Source organism: Colletes latitarsis, chromosome 9, assembly GCF_051014445.1.
Source record: "Colletes latitarsis isolate SP2378_abdomen chromosome 9, iyColLati1, whole genome shotgun sequence".
NCBI classification, from domain to species: domain Eukaryota; kingdom Metazoa; phylum Arthropoda; class Insecta; order Hymenoptera; family Colletidae; genus Colletes; species Colletes latitarsis.
Genome location: NC_135142.1, coordinates 32,588,295 through 32,614,145, shown reverse-complemented (window position 1 = coordinate 32,614,145; position 25,851 = coordinate 32,588,295). Strand labels below are relative to the sequence as shown.

General features: G+C 42.5%; 2 protein-coding genes across 5 annotated transcripts in view; both read right to left on the bottom strand.

The window, feature by feature from the left end:
* The window catches only part of Cow (Proteoglycan Cow), a 44,922-nt gene extending 24,835 nt beyond the window's left edge, over nt 1-20,087 (bottom strand). The window contains exon 1 of the mRNA XM_076772140.1: nt 19,737-20,087. Coding sequence (XP_076628255.1) covers nt 19,737-19,838 — 102 coding nt within the window. The 5' untranslated portion in view covers nt 19,839-20,087. The remainder of the gene's footprint in view (nt 1-19,736) is intronic.
* Nucleotides 20,088-21,151: 1,064 nt separating this feature from the next.
* Nucleotides 21,152-25,139, bottom strand: Nurf-38 (Inorganic pyrophosphatase Nurf-38). 4 transcript variants are annotated; one of them, XM_076772655.1, is made up of 9 exons: nt 24,911-25,123; nt 24,338-24,573; nt 23,380-23,615; nt 22,885-22,971; nt 22,745-22,808; nt 22,608-22,670; nt 22,133-22,346; nt 21,942-22,051; nt 21,152-21,658 (listed from the first exon to the last, which is right to left on the bottom strand). In XM_076772655.1, exons 2-9 carry the CDS (start codon nt 24,528-24,530, stop codon nt 21,627-21,629), a joined length of 999 nt encoding a protein of 332 aa, XP_076628770.1. In that variant the 5' UTR covers nt 24,531-24,573; nt 24,911-25,123; the 3' UTR covers nt 21,152-21,626. The 4 variants fall into 4 exon arrangements, with proteins under 4 accessions (XP_076628770.1, XP_076628768.1, XP_076628767.1 ...); XM_076772653.1 differs by lacking the exon at nt 21,152-21,658 and adding an exon at nt 21,676-21,829 and having other exon boundaries at nt 25,000-25,139; XM_076772652.1 differs by lacking the exon at nt 21,152-21,658 and adding an exon at nt 21,676-21,829 and having other exon boundaries at nt 24,911-25,126.
* Nucleotides 25,140-25,851: the final 712 nt, after the last annotated feature.

Here is a 25,851-nt window from a genome sequence, read left to right as displayed (position 1 = left end):
AAGAGCGAAAACCGTTGTTATTTTAGTAGAATTGGAAAATCGATCGAAACCGGACTCTGACAGCACGTTCGTCGTGATGACAACCCCTATTATAATAATGTGACACTTTGTCACGTTTTATTTTTACGCGGACCAAGAATCGAAGGTGACCGATACCACCGATCCATCCCCGATAATGGCGATAGAAGTTGTTCCGTCCGTATCGTTCGGTTGTAAAAGTTTTCGAGCACCTGGACTCGAAAAGCAGCGACCTACTTGGCGACAAATCGCAATAATCTGCTTCTCGATGGATGAAGTAGTAGCGGACCAAGTAGTTGTAGGGCAAATATTCGTTTAAAAATCGTCTGGAATTGCGCGAGGCTCGAACCTGTTAATTGTTCGGTTCGCGATCGGTGACACGCAAGTATGCGATGATGATAAAGCGACCACGGTGTGCCTCGGCTTCACGTAACTCTCCGACGCCAAGTTAAAATACACCTGCACGCTATGCCTTATCGCATGCCTCTTCTCGACGACCAAGGAACGCCGACTATGTTTTATGCTCCGCCACAGATGTTGCACACGCGCGTACCGGAATGCGATCTAAAGTACGACGATGTTTTCATCCAGTCCCAAGGGATGGAAAACATACTTTGTTTATTCCGAATCCTTTACATCGCAACAATCTTAATTTACGTCGGCTATGCGGAATGTAAATAGTCAACGATATGCCACGAAGCGTGCGTTGATGGTCTAGAATTGCTGCAACGAATCTGAGACATGTTTTACGGTTCCGAGTACGCGTCGCGCGTTAAAAACTACACGTTCATACATTGTAGGTACGTGCACACCTTTCACAGAGGCGTACTTGAGGATTCTGTAAATAAGAACGGACCAAACTCGAATCGATCGACCTCTCGGTAGTGAAATATGAAACGGTGTTACGCCTCAACGATCTACGTGTTCCTCGACGCACCGTGCTCTCCTCTCTATTAAACATGTATAGACGACGATTTATAGACTATTTATCTTGTTGGCATCTTTTCGAAACCAAAGTTCACGCTGGCACTTGCAATGAAAAATAAAATAAAATGAAATAAAAGCGTCGGGATGTTTAATTCGGTTAATCCGTTTGTACGGGAACAGAAAGGATGCACGAAGGGCGTTGGATATATGTACATATGTATTTTACATAGGGATGCGCCTGCCTATGTGAATCGCCTGTGGTGGTTTCGTCCCGCGGCGCGTCGTGTCGGAACGCTGAAAATACGTGTGTTTTCCTGGGACAAATCAATTCTCGATAGTCGCCGCGGCGATTTTCCGTCTCGATTGCACTCTGCCGAATGGAAATACCTCTTTCCCCCCTTTGCGCCGTTACCTTCTCCCTTTTCCCTTTTAGGTCACCGTCACCGACACCGAGACTGTATGCCGCCTCTGCACGGCTACACACAACCAGCCGATCTACATCAATTTGCCTATGCGACATGAAAAACAGCGACACACCAACAGTGCCTCGCCAGTTCTCCATTCGACACATAATATATATATATATTTTTATTTCTTTTCTTACGGTACTAGAATCGAAATCATTTTCTTTTATTAGAAATTGTTCCAGCGTTCCCTGACAAATCTCCCTAAATACACGACTACCTTCACTCTTCAGTTATAGGTTTCGAAACTTGGAAATAATTATGAAATCATACATTTTAATAGAGTTTTATCACGTAGAGTAATATCAGGACTAAAGATCGCGCTGGAATTTTTATCGTGATGAAATTTTCCTCGTTGAATCATTATTACACGATATTCAACGAGATATAACCATAGTTTTGGAAACAAAGGTAGTCTCGAGGGGCAAAGTTACCGATTCATCGAATACGAAATTACCGCATGATAGGTCGATGCACCGTCGAAAGCAAACAGGCTGCACCCTCCGTCGATGTTTTCGATCGATGCATCTGCTTGAAAATTCAAGTGCTTCTAATTACTCGCCGTAAAATCTCTCCAGCTTATCGATGGATCGGTTCGCGGCTGATCGAACGATAATTTCACAGTTTAAAATGATGATTGTAGAGTTTAAAAATGAGAAAGTTGATAAATATCGGTGTAGCAATATATGTATGTATAGCGTAAAGAGATATCAAGTCGAAAAGCAGAAAGTCAGGCAACCCGAGGCAATATTGAAACATCGCTACGAACGAGATTAGTCGATAAGTGTTAATTTTATTTTAAGCGGAAACTATTTTTATCGAAACAAGATACCTTCTTCGTACAACGAGATATCGTCAACAGACTTTGATACCGCTATTTTACCTATTTTACTCATTTTCGACGAACATTTTAGGGACATATGTACGTGCACACGTATGCACTGAAACTACGTATATGTATTTTCACCTTTGCTCCCTAAAATTTCGCAATTCCGTTCGCAGCAAACCCATTTATATCGGCCTGTCGATATCCGGATCGTAGCTTCTAACCGCGGTTGCGATTACAAAGGGAGAACTAGCGTCGTTACCGAATTCTCCAAGTAGACATTCTTGTCCCAGACGTCTGTCTCTGTTACAACAAGGACCGTGCGGCGTCTGTTTGTCGGAACGATCGATCGTCTTCTTATTGGACACGATTCTCTCGCGTTCAACGAATCCACTTTGAACCTTGGACTATGACTACGATTGCTCCGCTTACAAATTAAATTGCTAACAATTACCTTATACCATGTTGATCCTCGTAAATTTTAATCAAGTAGGTACTCTTTCCTTCTATTCTTACTTTTCTTTCTGTATAAATGTTGCTTCTACGACGATACACGTAAAACGGTAGACGATGTTATAACGCGATATTTCGACTCCCCCTCTAAGCCGTCCCGTGCACGGCTCGAGTCCTTTTTGTAAAAAATTAAGAAAATTACTCGTCCAGCACGCGTAAAATTGCGCCAACCTCTTTTTTATTTAATTACAATGATAAGGTAACTGTGCGTCGAACGTCCAAGACGTTCTGCTCGGAATCTGCGCCAAGTGGCCCGTTTAAATTTCATCCACGTCGTTCGTTTGTACTGTTGGCAAAACGGGATCGAGTCTCTTTGATTACTCCTGGGATTTCCGTGAATTACTCCTGGATTTCACTCGGCTATCTACCCCCCGCGGTTCACGATTTTTCATTCATTGTACAGTACGCTTTCATGTTACACGAGTTTTCAAGATCTCTGCTCTGCAAGAAAATTCATAGCTATACATGATTCAACATGAAGAACCTTGAAGAAAAAAGAAAAGAAATTAAGTAAATAGAATAGTTGTATTTCCCTCTGGAAAACGATAAACTTTTGCAACGAATGCTTCTCTAGAAAATATGTAAAATTGTTTTCATATTTCGGGTGTACGTACACTATAGGCGCGTATACGTAGACATCGCGGTGCGTTTAATGCAAAAAGAGAGGCAAAGTGGTCGACAGGTAGGTAGAAGTAGGGCGAGCAGGTAGTATTCGGACTACCTATTACCAGAACAAACGGCAAGACCAGCTTCCACTGCGAAGATAAGAAGCATCCGACGACGGGAATGAGGATGATAATGACTTCCAGCCTAGTCTCCCTGGTCCACACCACTATCCGTAAGAGCTAGTTTCGCTATTAGTCGAATAATCGGACTGTAAAACGTGCTTTCCTACAATCCTATTCTTTCGACGATCGAACGTTATTAAGGTGAACGGTTACTAGGAATCGAGAGTAGAAACGGTAGCTTTTCTCGGTTCCGATGCAACTTTATCGATAAAATAGGCCGCATATAGTCAATAGTAATTACTGAAAAATACACGATATCGCCTTTATCGATGAAAAGAAAATAATTTACAATTCTACTTAAATAATAATGTACCGTGTTAATGTATCTTTTCGGGGGAAAAGTTTGAATCGTTCGCGTAGACGATTCTTTAAATAATCTTAAATTGAACCGTGTTTTATCGCGTCGCCGAGTCATGAGAAAAACTATACCATTAATTTTCTATCGTTCGCTCATATTCGACCCCTTTATGAAAAAGATAAGTATAAGCGACAGCATTCAAGATGTAGGACACGCCATTAGGCGAGCAAACGAAGGCATCGGGTTCCAGCGGAACATAGAAAGCACTAAAGGGACGCTGTCAGCGAGTGTCCCGGATATTCTTAATCTCTCGCGACCCGAAAACAGTCGTCTCTCGACTCGACGACATTTTCTACGAACAACACACACACACACTTTTCCTTAAAACATCCTGCAATTAGAATGATTAAAATGTCGTTCGATGGTTAACGTCGAGAAAGATCGTCAGGAACCGGAATGATATCGCTGTTGGTGCGAAAAATTAAACTGCCAAGCAGAGTCGGCGAGATATCGAATCGAGATTCCGCTTCGAAGGAGGAAGTAATTCGAAGAACGCGTAGGTAGAAACCCGAGCCGGCGAAACAACGAAAGAAGAACGGAACCGAAATACGGAAACAATTGACGAGGATCGAGGTCGTATCGACGACTGCGGGAAAGCAAACAACAGTCGGAGCAGTATAAACCGAAATGTTCCAAGCATTCGCGAATCCCAAGTTTACTAAAACGCCCGTGCTCGCACTCGTGCTCGTAACTCTCTATATTTTCGACCACTTGTGAAATACCTCCGCGACACGTTTCGTCGTTCTCGGTAATTGTAATTACAGTGAAAAGTCTTTTGAACCAGGGATATCGACTGCTCGGTAAACGACGAGGCACATTTCCGTTTGGCCGTACATTGGCTCTACGCTATTTAAACTAGAGAATTTCGTGAAGAATGTAGTCGAGAGTAATCGTTCATTGGCCTACTTGCTCTCCAACTTGCACTCTCTCTTCTTACCTGGCTCGTTTCTCCGCGCAGAAGACACGGATGGAAACGAACGGGTAAACTTGTATCGATATTGTTCTCGATTTTACTTGAGGCCGAGCCAGTCGACTTGGCTCGACGTTTCTGCCATTCGATAAATGAATAACGAGACGCTATTCGTTCGCGTCCCCTTAATGCGGTTCAAGCATCAAGCAGAGTGCTGCAACGAACGAGACCGTAAAAAATGTCTACCACGAATCATCAATTACAGAGACAGTCGATAAATTAATTTCATTATGGTGGGGGGTGTCGTGTCGCGTCGATCTGGTAAAGGAAACGTTCGAGCCTTTTGCGGTGAGACCGTTGTTGAAAATGTCAATTTTCAACGTGATTTTTCTTCTTCGAGCTTTCCACCCCACGCCAAGCCATGCCACGCAGCGGTTCCTCTTCGAGGCGCTCGTGTTTCGAGCTAATCCCGCTTCAGAGAGCACGAGACGATCATTCCGAGCGTAGCTCGAGCACCGGAGACACGAAAACCTGATTTACACGAAATTACAAGTGGGAATAACGTTCCCGCTTGTGGGTAAGCGAGATAACTCAACCAAGCAACGTTTCGCACAATTTTCCCAGTACCTGAAATTTATTAAACGGTATACAATTCCGACTCGATCGACAAGTTTTATTTTACGAGGCTCGTACGTAACTCTAGACAACTTTATACAGGCTAAGTGGGAAAGAAAGAGAATTACCAGAATTGTCTTGTAAACGCGCGACGTGTTATAAAATTGCAAATTAACGAAACCGATATTAATCGAGCTTGTATTTTACGTTTAAAGTTCATTTATTCGATGCTTCTTCCCGCGATGCTCGCGATTCATGCAGACGATCGCCTTTTAATTTTTACCGATATCTCCATAGAAATATTATCGTGGCTTGATGGACAGTAGTGGCGGAGTTTGGCTGACGGGAGACTGGCTAATCAATCAGTGTCATCGACATGCTGGAATTACCGACGAATGTCGGCAGAAGAGTAGAGAGGAGGGTGTGGGCCATGTAGGTGGGTGTATATGCGTTTAATGTCGATAAAAGCATCCAACAATCGCAGAAAATACATTGTACGTGTAATTCGAGGAAAAGTCTATGGCTGCGAAAGAGTTGTTTCGTTCACGCGTACTTGCATTCTCGCGCTTAAAGCTTAGATTACTCAAGCGTTATCGTTCTATTTTCATAGGTATAATACTGTTTAGCGGATGATAAATATAATTTCGAAATATTTGAAATCGCAGCGATGATTGGAGTGGGTGCAGTGTAAAAGCAGTAGGAAAAAGCGTAAAATTGGAAAGAGAAGACTCGCGACTCGAGATTCTGTTCTTTTGGAGGAATAAAAGGTCGGTAACGCGTAGGAGCGATTATTTTTCGTCTGGAACGTGTTAGGCTTAGTTTCGTGCGTCGCGCAGCTTGTGGCTGAATAAAGTTCCGATACATTGGTCAGGCCACCGGCCAATTGGTCGAGCCGAGCCGATCCATTATCGGGAAACTCTCCTTTCGGACGCGGCCTTGTGAAAGGGCACGATAAAACCCTTTTGCCGACACACGGAAAATAGGGTTTTAGCTTTGCGACGGCCAGAAAACGTTGCCCCGGTGAATTCCATCGGAGAGGCCGGTACCGGGATTCGATTTCGCCGTTGAAATCAGCTTTTATAGTCTGAAAGCAGCGCCTACCAGCCGACCTGCTACAAACTACAAATCGAAACGAGTTCCTCGTGTTTTTAGAACCATGACGATATCGTTTCTCACCATCGTTTCACGGTAACTCTGTCGATTTTTATCCTTTTTAAGAGTCGTTCGTCGGTCGAACGAACCGATACGTTTAACAGACGGCGAATCGAGAATTTCCTATATTTGAAATCAATGTAGATTCTAAGGACGCACGAACAGACTCGTCTTTGAGCGGAATACAAAAATAAGTGTTCTGAAATCTTAACAACATCGACATTTCTAGACGCGCCATCTTAAAAAATCGAAATAACCAAGTATTTCAAAGATTCAAGTATCGTCTGTGAAGTGGAAAGGTTTAAATCTGATACACTGACGAATCTACCGATCTCACTAGTAGAAAATTACCAAGCTTCGTTTCCTTTAACGTGCATCTTTATTTGTTGGAAAGAAAGCATTCATCGACTAAACATCGAACAGCGTCGATACCAAAGACAAAAAGGAAACAATAAGGACATTGAATGTCGCCGGAGCGAAACTTTTAATTCTGCACGAGTATCCGATAATTCTCTAAATTCCTCTGTACGTCGACCTGGAAACGGGTGTGGTTTTACGGTTTTTTTTTCTGCGTGTCGGAACAATCGCGGAACGCGACCCTCCTGAAATTCTTATGCGCGTTGGGAAGCCAAAAGGTGGCTTAATGAATATTGGAATATCTCGTTGCGACCCGCGCGGATAGCAGCTGGCCGTGAGTGCCGGGAATACATTCATTCGAGACGAGCCTCATCATTTATTCGTTATTCTTTGAAAAAACCTACCAACGTTCTTGCACAACTTTGCCCTTTTTTCGATTGTTTAAACCGACCTGAAGATACTATTAGGTTTCAAAAGATGTTGTTGTGGGATCTTGCTTCTGTTCCCGTCACTCGTGGTCGGTTAATTCGGCAAAGAGTAAGAAGAAAAAGTAAGACGGACGGACGGACGACTGACTCTCTGACATTTCTCTCGTTACACGGGGCAACGACGGATCCCAAGTACAGATTTTTCTACATTCGTTGCACGAGAGAGACACGCACGTAGTGAATGAAAGGGAGTTGAAACGATGGAGGAGGTTTTCCGCGAATCGATAACGAGAGCGGAGCCTCCGGAGCACTCCGACGAGTCGGCTGGCTTCGCAGCTAGCCAGCCAGGAAGGAAGGAAGGAAGGAAGGAAGGAAGGAAGGAAGAAGGAAGGAAGGAAGGAAGGAAGGAAGGAAGGAAGAAATGAATGAATGAAGAAAGGAAGAAAGGAAGAAAGGAAGAAAGGTAGGAAAGGACGACACCGAGCCGAGTCGAGCCCAGCCGAGCCGAGCCGAGCCGAGCCGAACTGAGCCGAGCCGAACCGGGCAGAGCTGGCAGAAAGACGAGGAAAGAAGAATGCAAAAAAGTCGAAAGAAGCGAGGCCGGGTGAGCACCCAAGTACGCAGAGTTCTATACGTGACACGCTGTATCGGTATGTAGATGTGTATTGTACGCTTGTAGGGTTGCTTTCAAGGAGGTCGCTGGATAGAAACAGGTATAAAGAAGAGAGAAACTCGGAGGCTGCCAAGGTCGGACCATCAAAGATGGTCTCGCGTTAAAAGGGTTCCTTTCAATTTTTAGAAAAGCTCCGCGCGTCTTGTTGTTCCGCCGACACCTAGCTGATGTATACGTAATATTTCCATGTACTTTGGTCATCTTTTTTTGGTTGCTTTGTCGCGACGACACAACAGATACACGTACTGCTTCCGTTTTCGCGACGCGACGTTACAAACGAGAACCCTCGTTTGTCGTTTCTGATTAATTTATTGCACGCAACGAGTAAAAAATGCATCTGCTTGAAATGACTCGACAGTATATATACTATGAATGCGTTCACGTGCCTCGAATTTCTCATTGACAAAGTGCGATTGTTGATTTTTTATTGCGATTAAACGAAAAGACACGTTCTACGAAACATCCAACCCCAATTTTCAAGTTGTTTAAAAATTGAACGTTCAAGAAATCGAACGATGCTCGTTTCACAACGACGATCGCAGCGGACCGAGTAATTCAATTACAAAATGGTATTACAAGTCTCTCTCTCTCTCTCACACGACCAGCGAACAAACGAATCCATACAGTGAACCTTATTGGTTACGTAAACCAGGTAAGTAAATACCTGGAGAGGCTTCTCCTTGCTCCAGTGACAGAAGGGATTACCCTTTACGGAACCAAGATTCTCCCGTATGGCTGCCATTATCGTACGCTTTAATCGAATTCAAGCAACGGGCATTTCGTGTCAAACGTATCACCGATATCGTGCTTCTCTGAGCGTAACTGACCAACCCTAACCATTTCCAGCCGCAACGATTCTAGCCCTCTCCAATTCCTACACGATATCCATCCATACATACATATGTGTATATCTTTCTCTCTGTGTTTCGAGTGCGTTGCATTTCCTCGATGACGTTTAATTAGCCGGCACGGCACGACACGACGTTTCAGAAACTCGAGAACGCGACAGTCTATCCCAGGGTCACGATTAAAATTTATTCCCAAAACGTCGGGGATGCATTTACAGTCTCCAAGGGAATGAAAAGTTGAATAACTCGATTGGTTCGGATCGGATTACCACCCTCGTGTTAATAACGAAACGGAACGGGTAACGTTTCGCAAGAATTTAAGATGAATCGAAAATCGTAAGGTAAGAAACAGTCGAGATAGTTGCTTTTTCATCGATGACACGATAAAGGAATAGCCTATAAGGAATATTTATAGATAATTGGTCTGAAAGTCGAAAGGAGCGAATAGTGGAAAAAAACGGCCAGTTACGGCTGGAAATGGAATACATATAACGTGTAGCTCGTGTCGCGATAATTAATCGCGCGATAAATAACTATTTTTCTCGGCATCGTTCAGCGAGACGCCCGCCCCCCGTTCGCGTAATTGCTTCTTATACCAAGACATTCTATAGCAATTTTGTAGAGAAGCGTGACGCGGTAAAGCTTCACCGCGTACCCGTTCTTTTCATTACGAACTCGCACAACCGAGGCACTTTAATGGCAAACGCATCAACGTCACGAGGAATATTATGTCGTACGATTAATCGAAAAGAACCGAAACTAACCTAAATTACCTTGTTGGCAAAGAGAATGGACACACGATGTCTGTTTGAACGAACGTTAAAAAATTCTCGACGTTGCAAACGTATGCGAGTTTGCCAAGATTCAACTTAATTTTCTCTTGGGTTTCGAGTATTTGCTGCGCCACAGGATAAATATACCGTCTTTAATCTGCTAAATTTTGCGAACAGTGTAATCTGCGCACAGCGTTCGGGACATTCGCGGGGCTGTGTTTGCCGAAGAGAATCTCGAAAATCAACAGAGGACAATTGAACTATCTGGTGTGCCTACGTTTACGAAACACGAATAAATGCATTACGTATCCTTCTCGTGGACGACTTACGACGCTGGATACAAGTTGAACGCGACATAGATACGTATGTAGAGGGTGTTTGGCCACCCGTGGGAAAAATTTTAGTGGGAGATTCCGAGGGCACGTCGCACCGAGCAGGAAAGAAAAATCACTAACCGAAAACAGATGAAATACAACAAGTCGCGAACGAGATTGGAAATATAACGGATTTCTCAAGGTCGTTTACACGATCTTTGCAACCTCGAGAAACTTGTTCATCTGCTTTCTTAGCTCGTAACACGCGCGATAGCGTTTAATAACTTGTAGATCGATGAAAGAACATGGTGCAAATAACTCACGGTACGCTCCGAGAGCGGCAGAAGCTCACAGCAGGAAAACTCCAAAGACACTCACCTGGAAGAGGAAATTAAAGCAAGTCATTGTTAGTCCAGAATCCCTTCTGACTAGTCTTCTGGCTCCAACTTGTTAAAGAAACTTAAGGAAGCTTCGTTAACTGGTAAAATTTCAACGTGCTAATTACGTAGCCGCGCCTTCTAACAACGGCACTTGACCAACTAATTATATTTGAACGGTTTTAAGAAGATAATGAATTCCCAAAATGCGGAACTTGATAAATTTCGTTGCAATGAGCAAGTAACTTTGGATAAGAAATATGAAAAATGAAAGGTCTAGGGTACGCGATTCCAAGCACAAGATAAATAGTTGGCTAGGTTTCGCGTTAACGAAGCCTCGATGTAGGATCGGGGCGGCAAAATAAGCGAACGGATAAACAAACTCGGGAAGCGCGAGCTCGTGCGAGCCAATGAGAACGCAGAGGTAAACCGGCACACGTAGCGTCCAGGATAATTCGGGCCCAGTGAATGCAGCCGTATTGCAAGTGCGCTCGGAACGTGCCACGAATTCTCTAGATGTACGCGTTGCACCGGCGAACAAACAATCGGAATTCGTTGTGTTAAGGCGGTCCCTGGTTCTGGCTAATGTGTTTACAGATCCGGCAATTGTAAACTAAAACCACGAAGGGAGTGCAACTGCACCTTGCTACTCCCCTGTTGCGCGTTTATACGGTGAACGCGATTGCGAGCCTCGCTATTACGACGAATTCTAAAGCAGATTCGTTTGCTCGTTCCAATCGGATAGTTGGTCCGTCGAAACGCGAAACGAGTCCGAATCTTATTTAATCGAGTGAAAAACGACGAAACGCATAAAACTAAGTAAAACGTTTTATCGATAATAAACCATACACGCCTTGAGATTATTCTTTGAAAGATTGAATCCAGAGTGTCGCGTGACGCAGAAAAATTTTCCTTCCATGTACGAGGAAGAATATGTAGGCCAGATCTGTCTGCTCCTTTTTCCCCTGTTCCTTTGTAACGTAAAATGCGCTCTGAATCCGTGTCCATGTTCCTGATACAACAATGGAGATGCACCGCGTCCGTAAAAGTGCATCGCACCTCGACACACAATGCGGGCTCTGTGTGTACGCGAAACGCGGTAGGACGTCCGTTTGCTAGAGTACACGCGACTGTACAATGCCGCAAGGTGATTCGGGTTAACGATGCCGAACGGCAATCTACATGCCTTTTAGAAACAAATACTTGGTTTTGCGATCGTTGATCATGCTTGTTCAAATTAACGCTTACATCGCTCGCTAATCGTTAATAATAATAACAACGAGGATGATGATGACGATGAAAATGGTAACAACATCGCTTTATTAACGGACTAGTTGACACCGTATAGTATGGATAATTAAGCGAATGAATACCGGATTCGAGCTTACGGCGCAACTTTGCTTCAAGACACCCACAAATGACTTTGGTATCGTAATTAATCGTTGGGTGCGTTCGTTCGTTTTCTTATCTTACGATTAATAATGAAAGAGTCGAGTCTGTGAATTCCCGCGATTCAGTCGCTGCGCCAGATCGCGCTACACCGCGGCGACTGCTCGTCAGCAATCGTAAAGCACGATCGATTCGAAGCATGGGAGAATTAACGCGCCTCGACTAACGAAGGACAGCTTAACGAGGCTCTGGAATGCACAGAGCCGAAGAATTAATGAGCCAACGAGATGGGACAATTATGCCAACAGCTCCCTCCCCGGTAATTGGGTAAAAATTAGATGAAAGTTGAAGCGTGCACGTTGCTCTGCGCGCAATGTATGCGAAAAGTTTCCAGGCGTGTTGGAAACGTTTTTCGTCCGTTCTTTGCGGAAACTTCTCTTACTTACTCCGGACGACGCGTCGCGTTGTCCAACGAATCCGAAACTTGCTGTTTTTCGACTTCCGACGATCCAAGTAGCAACTTTTACCGCCATGCATCCGAAAATAGGATGTAATCTTAACGATGCTTTCCCTCTGTTATATTACAAGTCGGTAAAGATAAAATTGTCACGAGCTCCGTTTAATTTTCATGTTCGAAACACGCGTACCATAAACACGTAGGTATGGTAGGTATGTATACTTAAGGTACGTAGAGAATCGCGCGCTTCCACCTAGACTCTCGACCAGCCTTTGTGCATTACGACTTACTGTCCCGTTGCGCACTGTTTCAGACTCGACCGAGTGGTTAATGGCCACAACAATTCGAAATTGCAGTTGAAGGGAGAGTCCATGAACCAGGTATCGTTGCCGCTAACAGACTATTCGTCGCATTCGTCTTTACCGCGCACGCGACGCTTCAAATCCCTATACAAGTTGAAGCAATTCTTTATCAAATTCGATCGTTGTTCAACGCGCGCGTTTTCCAAGCATCGGTCTGGTTACTTTGACACCGTCTTCGCTTCTCTAATCGTATACGCTTCCAGTCACGAGCTAACGAGTTAAATTCAAGTTACGAGTAGCTTTACGTTACACGTCACTCACTCTTAGAGCAGCTTCGTCTCGTTAAATTTACCAATAAAATTAGCTGCGTCCTTCGGACGTTGCTCACTCGGGTCTCGTACATTCTCCGCTATACGTGATCGCATAATTTATACATTGTATATTGTAATAGTAAACGTATGTAATACTATATATTTATAGAACGCACTGTTACGTCCTGGACGTATCGAACGTGTAATGTTACTTTTTTTATTTTCATGTGAGAAATTGAGTAGATAATCGAGTAGATAAATGTAAAGGAAATTTCGATTTTCTCGTCCGTTTGGAAAATCGTATATTTTTTATCCGATATGTGTAATTTGGTGCCTTCTGCCGCGTGCAACGAACAACCGTAATTCGAAACCATGTTTCGAGCTGCAAGAGCCCCGGTTTTACATCGATACTCGTCGTATCGACAAATCCACTGTAAAGTTATCGATACACCGCAGCTACCAGTTTTCCATTAATCTGTTCCTCGGTTACGCGCCGCGAAATTCTGCCAATTGGCCGTAATTGGCGCTATTATGGCTGAAACCGAGAGAGCGAACATACGATGAACAACAGGATTTTCTACTCGCAGCGTCCAACTCGTTTCACGCGAGTGTGAGGTGTGTGCGGTATTCGTTTAACATCGTATTCGATGTCCCATCAAAGGTATAACAAATCTGCGAGCACCTATCGAAATATATCCCGCGAAAGGCGATAATAGGATAGTTTGAAAAGGAAAAGTTGAAAAGCATAAGAACGAAGAAATGAATGTAGAGGTTCGAAAGAGGGCAACGGTATATGTAGATATGTAGAATAAATCGGATCGTCGAGAATGAAAGGAAGAAGAAGGGGCGAGTGGAGGCCTTGTTCAAGTGGTCGATACGTGGGAGATGGAGGCGCACGGCAAGCGGTCGATTACACGTGATTGCCGACGGTGGTGCGTGCGTGGTGCCGGCCAGGCTGCATCTGCATAAACACGATGTCGTTCTCAAGGTTCGGCCAGAAATTCCAACTCGGTTATTTTGCCAGGGGGAGTGGCACGAGCGTATCGATTTTCCGCGCGAACAGCCAACAGCCGTAAACGGAAAATACTGCCATGCCCCGGCACCGTCCACAAATTAAACCTCGCTTCCCGACGCACTCTAAACGCGCATCTCGCTCTTGCCTTCGATTACTAAATTAACTTGATAAAGGCGCGTTATCGATGCGCATTTCGTTCGAACCTACGCAACTAACGATAAAACGATAGGGAACCAAGTACATACAGATTGCCACAAGGACGCGATTACTTGGCCGTTGCCAAGACGAATCGCAAACAACTTGTCGACAGTTTGTTCCAACGCGAACAAATTGGGCGGAAAAATACAACAAGTAAACTGTACCTATTCCGTAGTCTGTAAGTTTCGACGGATATTTACGGTTCGTTCAACGATTATCGCGAATCGGACCGTCGTAACTTGGTCAGCTCGACACGCTCCTCTAGTAATTTGCACATTTACCAATCGTGTCGAGAGAGGATGCGTATAGATACGTGTACCTAGGTTCGTAACGAGGCGTCGACGTCGAGTAAGCAAAGAGTCGGAGGATGAAATTGAAATTGAAACTTGGACCTTTGAAAAAGTGGCAAACACGAATCGCATGCATCCTACTTAGGGAAACTCTTTAATTAAGAGAACTCTGTATGTAACTCATTTTCGAAAGTACTTTTCTAAACGACAGACAGACTGTGATCGATACAAGTACTTGATATTGAAGAAATGTAAAGGTTATACATATACCAGGACTATAGCTATGGAACGAACCGATATACGTATTCTCGCTGCGTGTGTCCAGGAATGTGGTTTCCTTCCGTGGTAAGGTCGTTCGATCGTGGTCCGTGGATAAAGGCACACGGTAGGGGCGACAAGTACATCGTCGGACTTGCGGCGAGAAAGATTCGAAAGTTTCGAAATCGCCGACGGGCTGGAAGGAAAACGAGGCAGAAAAGTAGGGGTGGTTGGAGAAGAGGAAAAGGGCTGAACACGAAGGACCGGCGGATGAAAGAAGACGGAAGGGAATCGAACATCCTCGTCGTCGAAGCGAATGCGTCCGATGAAAAAGTCGTGTCGGTGGCGCCCGCCGGTCTGGCCAATATTTTACTATCCAACGTTACTAGCCAGTGTTCCGCGCGCGCCCCCCCCCCCCAACCACCCACGCCGCACCACGCCTCGCCGCGCCACCCCATTATCCGGCGCTTCTTGCTCGTGGCGTGGCCAATGCCGACGAAAGAGGAAACGGGAGAGAGCGGAGAAACGGAGCGACGGGGGATACAAGTTCGTGGAAAAAGGAGGAAATTGAAGGAAGATAGAAATGCGCCCGAGGGGCTGTGCTCGACCACGGTCGATGAATACGCCCCCAGGATCTTTTGGTTTCTTCACGGAAAATCCCCGAGTCAGTCCGGCATTACTCTGATGATTCAGGATGCAGTGGTCAGGAACTTTAACGGTTCCTTTCGATTACTGGACTCGCGGTTTCCGTTTTCACGATACCAAGCAAGTAGCTTCTATCAGGACTGGCGAACGAAAAGGGCCGGTTGCTTTTTTGCACGATGGAAGAAACCCTGTCCGTTAAACGTTCGGATATGGAACCCCGAGGCCCAAGTATCGAAATTACGATCGCCAGTTATTTCGACAATTTTTTACCTTTCTTTCTCTCTCTATTACAACACGCTTTGATATTTAAAACACCTTCGATTTTAATCTACTTTTTCAGATAATGATAATACTCGATAATTGTCCGATCTATCGAATACCAAGCTTCTAAAGATCAAGCTTTGAAATTATATCCAACTTTGACTCTATAGAAACGAATGTACCGTTAAACGCGCAACAGAACTGATTGCATAGCTAAAGAGTACGGTCTGAAGGAGGTAAGCAAACGAGTCACGGCACATCGTGGTCCTTGAAACCGACGTGGGTGTTGAGAGAGATATTTACAGGTGCGTGTTATGCCATTCTACGAACGCAACCTCGACACGGAGGAAACCGTACACATATCGCCTTCTAGCTCGTCGGTCCTTTTATGCCCTCTTTACGCACCGTCCTGTCACGCGACAACCTCTCGATCGTTATATTCTCGAGAAAGTTTACTCATCTTCTTGGTCCAAACCCCGTTGCTCGAATCAGCGAATCACCTTCTCCTATATTCGCTGTACAACTAACGTAAATCCCCCTGTTGTATGAAATAACGTTTACCCGATCCGATGGAATGAAACGAATCACGTTTTCAACGGTGCTTTTCTTTAGTCGGTAATTGACGCGCACGACCACACTGGAGGCGAGGAACCCGAACAAAGCAAAGACAGAGAACAATAAGCACTCGAACCGGATAAAGTGTATCGTTAGAGTATTACTCGTGCCTTATCTTCTTGTCCATCGACACCTTTATTTCCAGTCGCCAACCGGAGACTAAAGCGGCAAAACTATCGGCTGCATGACGAAACGAATCAATTTCCAAGACAGAAATATCAAAAATTATTCTATAAGGATCGTGTACTCCATACCTTTCGACAGTTTCACCCGACTATAAACAATAAGCTCGCAAAACTATCGGCGAACACGATTCCAATGTGAACGGATGTGACACGACGAGAGTTGGCAAAGGTGTTGCTCGACGTTCCCACCACCTGCAGCGTTCGAGCCGATTTGCTCCACCTGACTTTGCTGCATTGCACCAGAACGCAACCTGCGATATTTCATAAACAACGATCTTTGGCCGCGCGACGAGAAACGGACGAATTTATGGTTCTCCGATTATCCGATCCGATCCGTTTCGCCGCAGGAAAATGCAACATTTTTTAATCTAGAACCGCCCCTCCTTTGAGCAAACGTTCTATTCTGCGTACGTACGCGGAAAGATTTCATAAATAGTCTCAACATTTTCTGGCTAAATAAAGCAAAGTTAAGCCAACGTCGCGTAGAATATCGCGAGCTATATTCTTTCTACTACTCTTAATTAGCACCGCGAGCCAACTAGAATTTTATAGAAATGAAATTTCCTACGACGAGATTTCGCTCGACGTATTCGCGCCACTTTATTTTCCGCTAAGAGGTTTCTAAAGGCTTCCTAGACAAGAGCGTGGTTCCTAGTTGCCTGCTGCTGCGGTTCCTATGCAATAAATTTCAACTTGTAAACACGGTCTGGGTTAGCGACCCATAAAGAGTGATTGCACGCTCGTCGCCAAGCACGGAAGCGATTCTTCCGTATCGAGCCCCGCAACAAGATGTTTGGAAAAAATCATAAGCCACGAATTACGTCGCCGTGAGTGTTGGCATATTTCGGCCTTTTGATGAAAACATACACCGCGTATACTTACGTTTCGATCAAGTTACCCCAGTCGGTTTGTCGTTGAAAGACTTACTTTTTCCAAGATAAAATGATTAGATATTGAGGTAGAGTCGACTCGATGCAAGTCCCAGCAATCGAGCGAATAGGTCGTGAAAAGACCGACCGAGACAATATGTATACACGCTCGTTCACCTTTACGGCACTGGGTCACAGTGTTCTCCGAACGATCGATAGAGAATTCTTTTCCATTACGCCAGGGACGTAAGGCGTATCCAGCGAAAGCGAGCGATTCGCTGTGACTCGATTATTGAAATTACAAAACGGCCGAGTAGCCGATCTACGTCGTTTTACAGCGTGGCCGTAAAGTTTTGCCAGCCGCAACTTGTTCGGATAATAAAACACCTGTATGCGATTGCGCGCTGTTTCTTCGACTATGCGACATTTTTTCGCTTCGAGTCCAATTGTACGCGAAACACGAAACGCGACACGCTCTCTCAAACTTTCTTCGAGTATAGTCGAGAAAAACAGAGTTATCGTTTCTGGCCTCTGACTGTACAGCGTGCAGCGAGAGTGATCGATTTTCAACAACAATTCCATGGCACTCTGTATCATTTCGCGGTCGCGATAACAACGTTACAATTACCGAGCAAAGCACGGGGGGTCTGTGCGTTTAACCTTTCAAGATAGAACACTACGAACGAACGATCGAAAGAGCAACTCTTCTAAACAAATCCTACAAAAGATTTATAGAAAATTTCAACGACCTGAAAACGGTCTCTCTATCGAAGGATCTTTGGATGTTTGTTAATTTAGATACTCTGATTTTCACCAAACGATAAGAAAGAAGAACGTAACGATCGAACGGCAGGAGAGAAAGTTATCGATAAAAGGTTCGACGACACCAAACAAGCAAGAGAGCTCTCCGGAGCGTAAAGGGCGGAACAACGCGACGCGTCTCAGGGACGTGACCGTTCACAGACCGGCGAGTAGAAAAATGCCAATGCGGATTGTAAGAGGAACAAGATAAGAGGGTCAAGAGTCTCGTCATATGTACCAGCACAGACCCGTACAGAGTTATGACGTTACGGCAATCGCAAAATTGGGGCAGCTGCCGCTGAAAGCGTTGCTTCATGAATTTAGAGTGCCCGGTATTAAAACGAACATGCCTACGTCTTTCGAACAATGTCGACTACTCCGCCGATCGATGGACCGATAAAACCAAAAGTTCCAACTATCTATCGCTTCTGGTCGCGAGCGCGCGCATTCGACGATACAAAACAATAGAAAAACCCTACCTATGCATCTACTACCCTTCGCGTCTACATATATACATATAATAATCAAAATTACAACTGTACAAATTTCGTTTATGCTGTCACAAATCTACCGCAACATGCTGACAAAGTAAAATAAGCCATATTTTCGTGTAAACTTTGTCAAATTTAAGCTTTTCGTACCGATTTACCCCCACAGTCGGACATTTACGACCACCTATCGAAACGTATACTTGGTATTCGTTTTAAATTTCGACGGTTATTTTAACAATTACGAATAAAGCAAAATATATTTCCTTCTACGATAAAGACAGAAATTTAAACATAAACCAAACACTCGGGAAACGAATATTTCAATATTTTTGCATATCCTGTTTCAAGTTGTAGCCATTATTTCCATTAAACTTTTTCTTCTAGCGTTCCCTGTTGATACAATTTAATATTTCAACAATTTTCTCATTTTTCCAGACAAATTGAAAATAAGGCCAAGTATGTAGGTAGGTCGTGCATACATAGTCCTGACTTGGCCCCGCCGAGACTTTACTCGATGGTTTCAAAGGCGTAAATAATAATTGGTACTAATTTTTATTAAAACTAAACGCGACGAGACCAGACGCGCGTGCGTCTACATGCGTCGAAATGATTTCCGATCACAGTGTTTACCTGGGAAAGATCGACCGTATAGAAAGCGAGCACGCACCATCGAAAAGAAAATAAACATTTGCACCGATAACTACCATTAGAGTAGCGATCCAGTTACGTGAAAGTAAAAGTGCCTGCCTGCCTGCCTGCCTGCCTGCATTGCGTGCTGTTCGACTACCTAATGAACCACGACTACAAGTGTACGTTCGATGACTGATCTTAAAGAAGGCGGCCATTATCCGTTACATTTCACCGTTACAAAAGAAACATCGATAAAACAGTGACACAATGAACAAAATGAACAATCGGAAACGAAACTACATTTTATCCCACGACGTCTCCGCGACCGTGCTCAACCTTCGAAACTCGTTTCGCTCGTAACGTACCCTTGGAAATACCGACTAAAATAGTACGATACAAGTTCATCCTCGAAATGAGCTTTACCACGATCGATCTGCACCCTTATCGACGAACGAAAGACGTTTTCAAAGGAGAAAATGTCATTCGAACCATTCGGAATATTCTCGGTCAATAGCGATAACACGAATGGAAAGAAGAAGAACAAAGTGCAGAGTGATTTTCTATGACAGCGGATCGATACGCCTGTCAGAAGTTTGTTGGCTCGAAAACGCAACGTGACATATTAGCTGGCCGGTGGTATTAAAAATTGTAGAAATTTAATAGGAAGAAACGGCTCACCTCTTCGGCGAATTCAAAATCCCCGTCAAATTTTCTCTTACACCTCGCCCCGGTAGCTAGAATCAGGAGCACCGTGGCTACAAACACCCACGAAAATCGCATGGTTCTTCTTCCCGCGAGAGAGACAGGGAGACCACCGTACGTACGTCCACCGTGAACCGACAGAAGGAAATAACGCGCGTATTTCCGCGAAACACGTTCACCGTGTCGAAATAAAGGATTTCTGGGAACGGTGACGTTAAAAACCGCGCACGTAAACTACAACACGTTCGTAATATCCCGTATTCCTGGTAAATGCCAACACACGGTTCGACGGTCGAACAAGTTGTGACTGCGCGAGCAAAGTGAAGGCGACGCCGCACCACCACAGACGTGTAGCCACCTATTGGTCGGATTCCGGAGGGACGTCAGGGGCCGCCGCGCCGGGCGGCCAGGTATATAACCTCAACTACCGGTCTCTCTCTCCCTCTCTTGTTATTCCACGAGTTACGTGTCTGCCTCGAATGACTCTCTCTCTGGTAGCAAGATTCGCGCGAGCGCGTGTTACACTGCGCCAGTCAATACCTCCTCTACCTGGCTTCCTCGGTTCACCTACCCGCTGTGTTACCAGTCTGTTGACGAGAGAAAAAACGGCGCAGGGAATTCGGCAGGAGACCGCTAACAAGGAATCCAGATTTCTACCGGGATACTCGTTCGGAAACCGGACCAACCTGCCAACATTTTTCAACTTTTTTTCTTTCTATTCTGCTGCTTCTTTGACTCTTCGATCCTACCTTAGTTACCAATTCCCGTTTCACCATACATTAACCAGTATAAACAACGATTAATCGACAATCTGGAAAATTTTATCACGCTATGTTGTCGTAACAATTTCTCAAATTACGGAACCTACCCCTATACTTTGGCTTCTAGATATTTTCACGGACACTTCCCGCGGGAGTAGAAACCAGGAAGACAACGTCGTACGACATTTCCTCTACAAAATAGATCGTATCGCGGAAAAGATTAAGCGGAACCGTTACCAAGTCAACGAGACGCAGGCGGGTTCCTTTCTTTTTGTTAAACATTAGCTGGTCAATCACAAATTTATTCCAAATACCAAATTAATTTTCCTTGAAAATTTATTATGCCAAACGAACGATCGATCGATCGATCGATCCTGCAGCATGATCATTAAAACTACATACAAGGCCCGTATGTTCAAGCATACGTAGAAACCACGAATACCTTGTATCGAGAAAGGAAAAATATTTCAGAGTTCGGGGGAAGATGGTAATACGAGTAAATAAAATATGTACGACGTCGAATAATTTTACATCGATTCGTACATTTTCCAATTTATATTCTAGTTTGAATTTCGAAAAACCTTAGGAACAGCTAGGAGTAGGTGATTTTGGATCCGTAATACAGGTAACTGAGTTCAAGTAGTAAACTAATTTATTATAGGTATAACACGTGTGTTATGTAACAAGTATTCGAAAGAGACAAAGTTTCGTTTATGTAGAATACTCTTTTCTACCGTATAATGATGGAAAGCCGTATCGCATCCTTGTGCAAGAGTAAGAATACAGTACAGCAACAAGGAGCTTTAATAAATTGTTAATAAACTTTTTACATGTGTTCCGACCCGACGACTACAGATATTTCATTTCATAGAATTCTATTAAAATAAATAATAAAATATACATATGTTTGAGCTGTCATGTTTCATTGTGTACCGCAAGCACATGCTGACAAGTTTAAATATTATCTAGAATTATGGGATGTATCGAAACTTATGACGAAGCAACTTGTTGGAACGATACATGGTATTCCATTAAGTGCCAGCAAAATAAGCAACTATGTGCAGACATCTAGAGACGTATCAATGTGAGAATATCCCCCTTGTTCTCACTTAAGATGTACGTAATGCCACTTATCGACTGAAATTAAACATCGCGATGTTTTGATAATCATCGTTTAATATTAAAATATTAAGTAGATACAACGATCGGTTAAATAAAAAAGAAACTTTTACTAAACTTCCAACAACGAACGTTCTCGATAAACTTATAATTTATGTGGTACTAACGGAACGAAATAATATTTGATAACTGAAAGTAAATTTTACAATTATAAGAATCGACGCACTCTACTAGAACGTATACGTCACTGTACGAATAATAATTCTAGTACAGTTTTATTATTTTCGAAATGTTAACTTACCGGATGGATCCACCGATTGAGGCTCTAATGCCTCCGGAGCCTTGTCTAATATTTCGTCAGCAGCGTCTGTGCTTATTTTAAACGGGCTGTCTGCGATAGTTACGTTTGTACTGCAAACATATTTATTTGTTTAAATCTATATTCGAATAAATTATTCTAGTTACGACAAAACATATAATAATTTTACAAACCATGCAATCCCTCCTGCAGGGGCTTCTCGTTTAATAAGGTTCTGCCAATGTTGATGTACTTCTTCCACTATATGTAATGCAAAATCCCTCGACTTTGCCTCCCCGTTAAATGCAAATTGATTTTCCGGCTTACCGTCTGGTATTTTATAAATTTTAAACCATTCGATCGTAGCCTTCATTAGACCCGGATAATGTTTTTCGATGTCAGTTACATCTACGGATATGAAATGGAACGATTATTACGGTCGCACAAGTAATTCGGTAACTCGGTTTCTTCGTTCTAACGTTCGCTTATACAAGATATGCATTTAATAATAATAATAATAATATTATGTCCCGAGTAAATAAAATCTTTAATCTCGAATTTCCTGAGACACTCGATAAATTTCAACATAAAATTATTGCTTTCATAATAAGCTTATTTAATAGGAAATAGATGTTAATAATATTGCAATTGCATTCTATCGATCTCTACCATTCATCTGTTCCGCTAGAGGATCGTTAACGTCGATAACGATAATTTTCCAATCAGTTTCACCTGGAACAATCGATGATTAAAGTCGAATGAAATTTTTTTAACAAAATAAGGAACATTGTTTAAATATTACATACCTTCGTCGATAAGCGCAACCGTACCAAGAATTTTTACTTTCAAAACTTCGCCCCTTTTTGCAACCTATTTTTATAACAAACTTATAATTATATACGAATTACAATTAACTAGAAGCAAATTTAATATAAATATTACGTACCCTGTATCCAATTTCAAGAACATCGATGGGATCGTTATCCCCTTTGCAACCAGTTGCTTCGTCTAGCACATCAGGATTTTCCCAGGTCTATTATAAATATTACATACTAAAGAAACCAAATATTTGTGCACGTAATATACACTATGTACACGATACGGTTAAATTCTAACAAACTATCTCAGCGAAAGAACGACAGAGGAATACAATAATTTGAAATATGCAGAGTTAGAAAGATAAAGAAGAATGTCCTTGAATAAAAATAAAAATGTTACGTAATGCGCGATAAGGCATTGTTTGTAAGTTACAAGGATGTACGCATCGATATATCAGTTTTCTGTATCATGGAATTACTCGTGTCCTTGTACAAGCTGTACCAATAAAATTTCTGATATCATCCTTTAATTGTTAAGCCACGATACAACATAGATAAAACGAAAATCTTTATAAAGCGTTAAATCGACAATTTCCACATATTTATATAAAGATTGTTAATACCTGTGGTAGAGCACCATAGTTCCATATGTATCCATGGTGTGGAAAACAATTAGCAACGTATCTTAATTTGCCTTTTTTAACATCCTGTTTAATAGGATTTAGAGTCTCTTTGAGATTAATTTCCATCTTTGCATTTGTCCATCTTGGTATTTCGACTATCATATTAACTATTTTATTTATTCCATCCGTATAAAGTGGAATGTCATGCATAGGAGAAATTGGACCAACATCATTCTCTACAATGTACACCAATAATATATGTTTCTCTATAAACTATTTAACATAATACTAATTGTTTAAAGAGAAATATCTATTAAATATATTTTATCAAACATTCGAAAATATTACGCATCCGTGTGCGTATGCCCTGTGTTTGTGCATGTATATACATATAGAATACACACATGTATTTATACATTACGTTACGATATCGATAGAAATTTTAAAAGAAACGATATTTCTACTGAAACTACGGATAAAAATTGAACAAGCATCGATAAAGATGTAAACATAGTGAGTAGAATATAACTGCAGATCGAACTTTTTGTCCTCCGGACTTGGAATTGAGATACTTTCACTAATATTACACGTCACGTCGACAAGGTACGAAAACTCGTTTTGTACGAAAGAGAAAAATGCATATAAATGAAATGCATATGAATGTAAAATCGAGAGAATCGAAATATTTTCTTAGATCGGAAAGTAAAAAATTGTGTAAAATCTTGGAACGCACGAAAGAAAAGTAAATTAGTAACATGTTACGGAAAAAAACATTCTAAACGCGATTTCAACTAGATTACAATGATAGAGGAGGTTGAAAGGTCATGTTTAATAAAACGAAGAACAGCATAATTATAGAGTAGATAGGTTTAATAAAGCGTATTACGTTGACATATTGAACGACCTTTAAAAACATCCGATCGCACGAGAATTTAAGGTTACGTGATGCAATACTTACTAAAATAAATCCTGTAATCAGTGGTATTCAATGTACCCCTTTCGACCGTTGTGTAGGACATGTTTCTCACAAATTTCTTCAACACGGAACAAGATTGCGACCGAACGACAGTAACCGCCGCAGCTAATCTGACCGGAATAACCAACTTATTTAAACCTCGGCAACGTACCACGTGCAGAATTATCGACGACATCCCGACATCTAACGGTAGTCACGTATACCAGGATCTGACCGTCCTATAGAAAAGTGAAAAGTGAAATATGTATTTCCATGGTTTTGGGACATGTCGTAAACGACGCAAATGTTGTTCATCTCGTACAGTACTATACGTATAGTCTGTGCAATAGCTTATAATTCTACATATATGCATTACGTATGTTGAGATTTCTTGTACTGGAAATGGTAGGAAAAGTCGCAACGATAGTCGTACCGAGCCATCTCTGTACGAGCTATGTATGCACGTAGCTTTATACATACAGGTATATGTAGAGTAGATCGTAGAAAATGTGTAATACGCGTTAGGATTTTTATTCATATCGATATTGATATTGATCGTATCAAGGAATCACGTACCGTGATGTCCCCTATTACAGAAGAGACATAGAACACCTTGTATATGGTAACGTTTAACAACAGTCGTAGACATAATTGAAACGATTTACCGCTAGAAAATGCTCCACACGGACTAGAGATATAGCCACAAACGAGGTACATGTGTATATTATGTATACATAGATCGAACTTGATGGAATTTCCTTTTTCACGACTCGAACAACTCTAGAGCCCTCTTCGTAACATTTCGCTAGAACAACTAACGTTATCGATTCAAAATGGAGCGAGAATACATGCAACGCTATCAGCGGAAAGAATTAAAACTAAGTTTGTCGAGAGAGTGCATTGAAATAACCGAGGAAACAAGTAGATTAAGAATAAATGAATTTATTGAAAAAATAACTATAAATATTTATGTCGAAAATAATTGATCATACTATGAAATATTGATGAGGTTAAAAAACACGAAGCATGAGACATCAGCCTTGTAGATGTTATGAATATATGTAGACAGTAATTTATAGTCAGTAAAGATAACGTAGAATACGATCTATGCAATAGTCCGACAATAATTTTGATGATCTCTGTAAAAGAGAGAGTATCATAGAGGGAAAGATTTTGTGTAACGTTTCGAACCATCTGTTAGTCGGTAGACTGTTTGTTCGTACAATATGTAGGTACTTGTGTAGTAGGGTAACGAAATAGTGGCTGTTCGTAAAACTAAGCGGGACCTTGATAGGCTTCGTAAGCGGCTAAACGATAGTCGGTTACCCACCGGAAGATAGTGTTCCAGTAGTAAACGGACATCGAGACCGTCGTTCCGACCCGCAACAAAACGAACATACATCATATTAGGTCTTGGACACGAAGAATCTGCGCTTACGCTTGTCCTTTAAATTCTATTATGCATTTCTTTTTCGATAAATCGATTCTCGATATTTACACATTTTATTTATATTCGA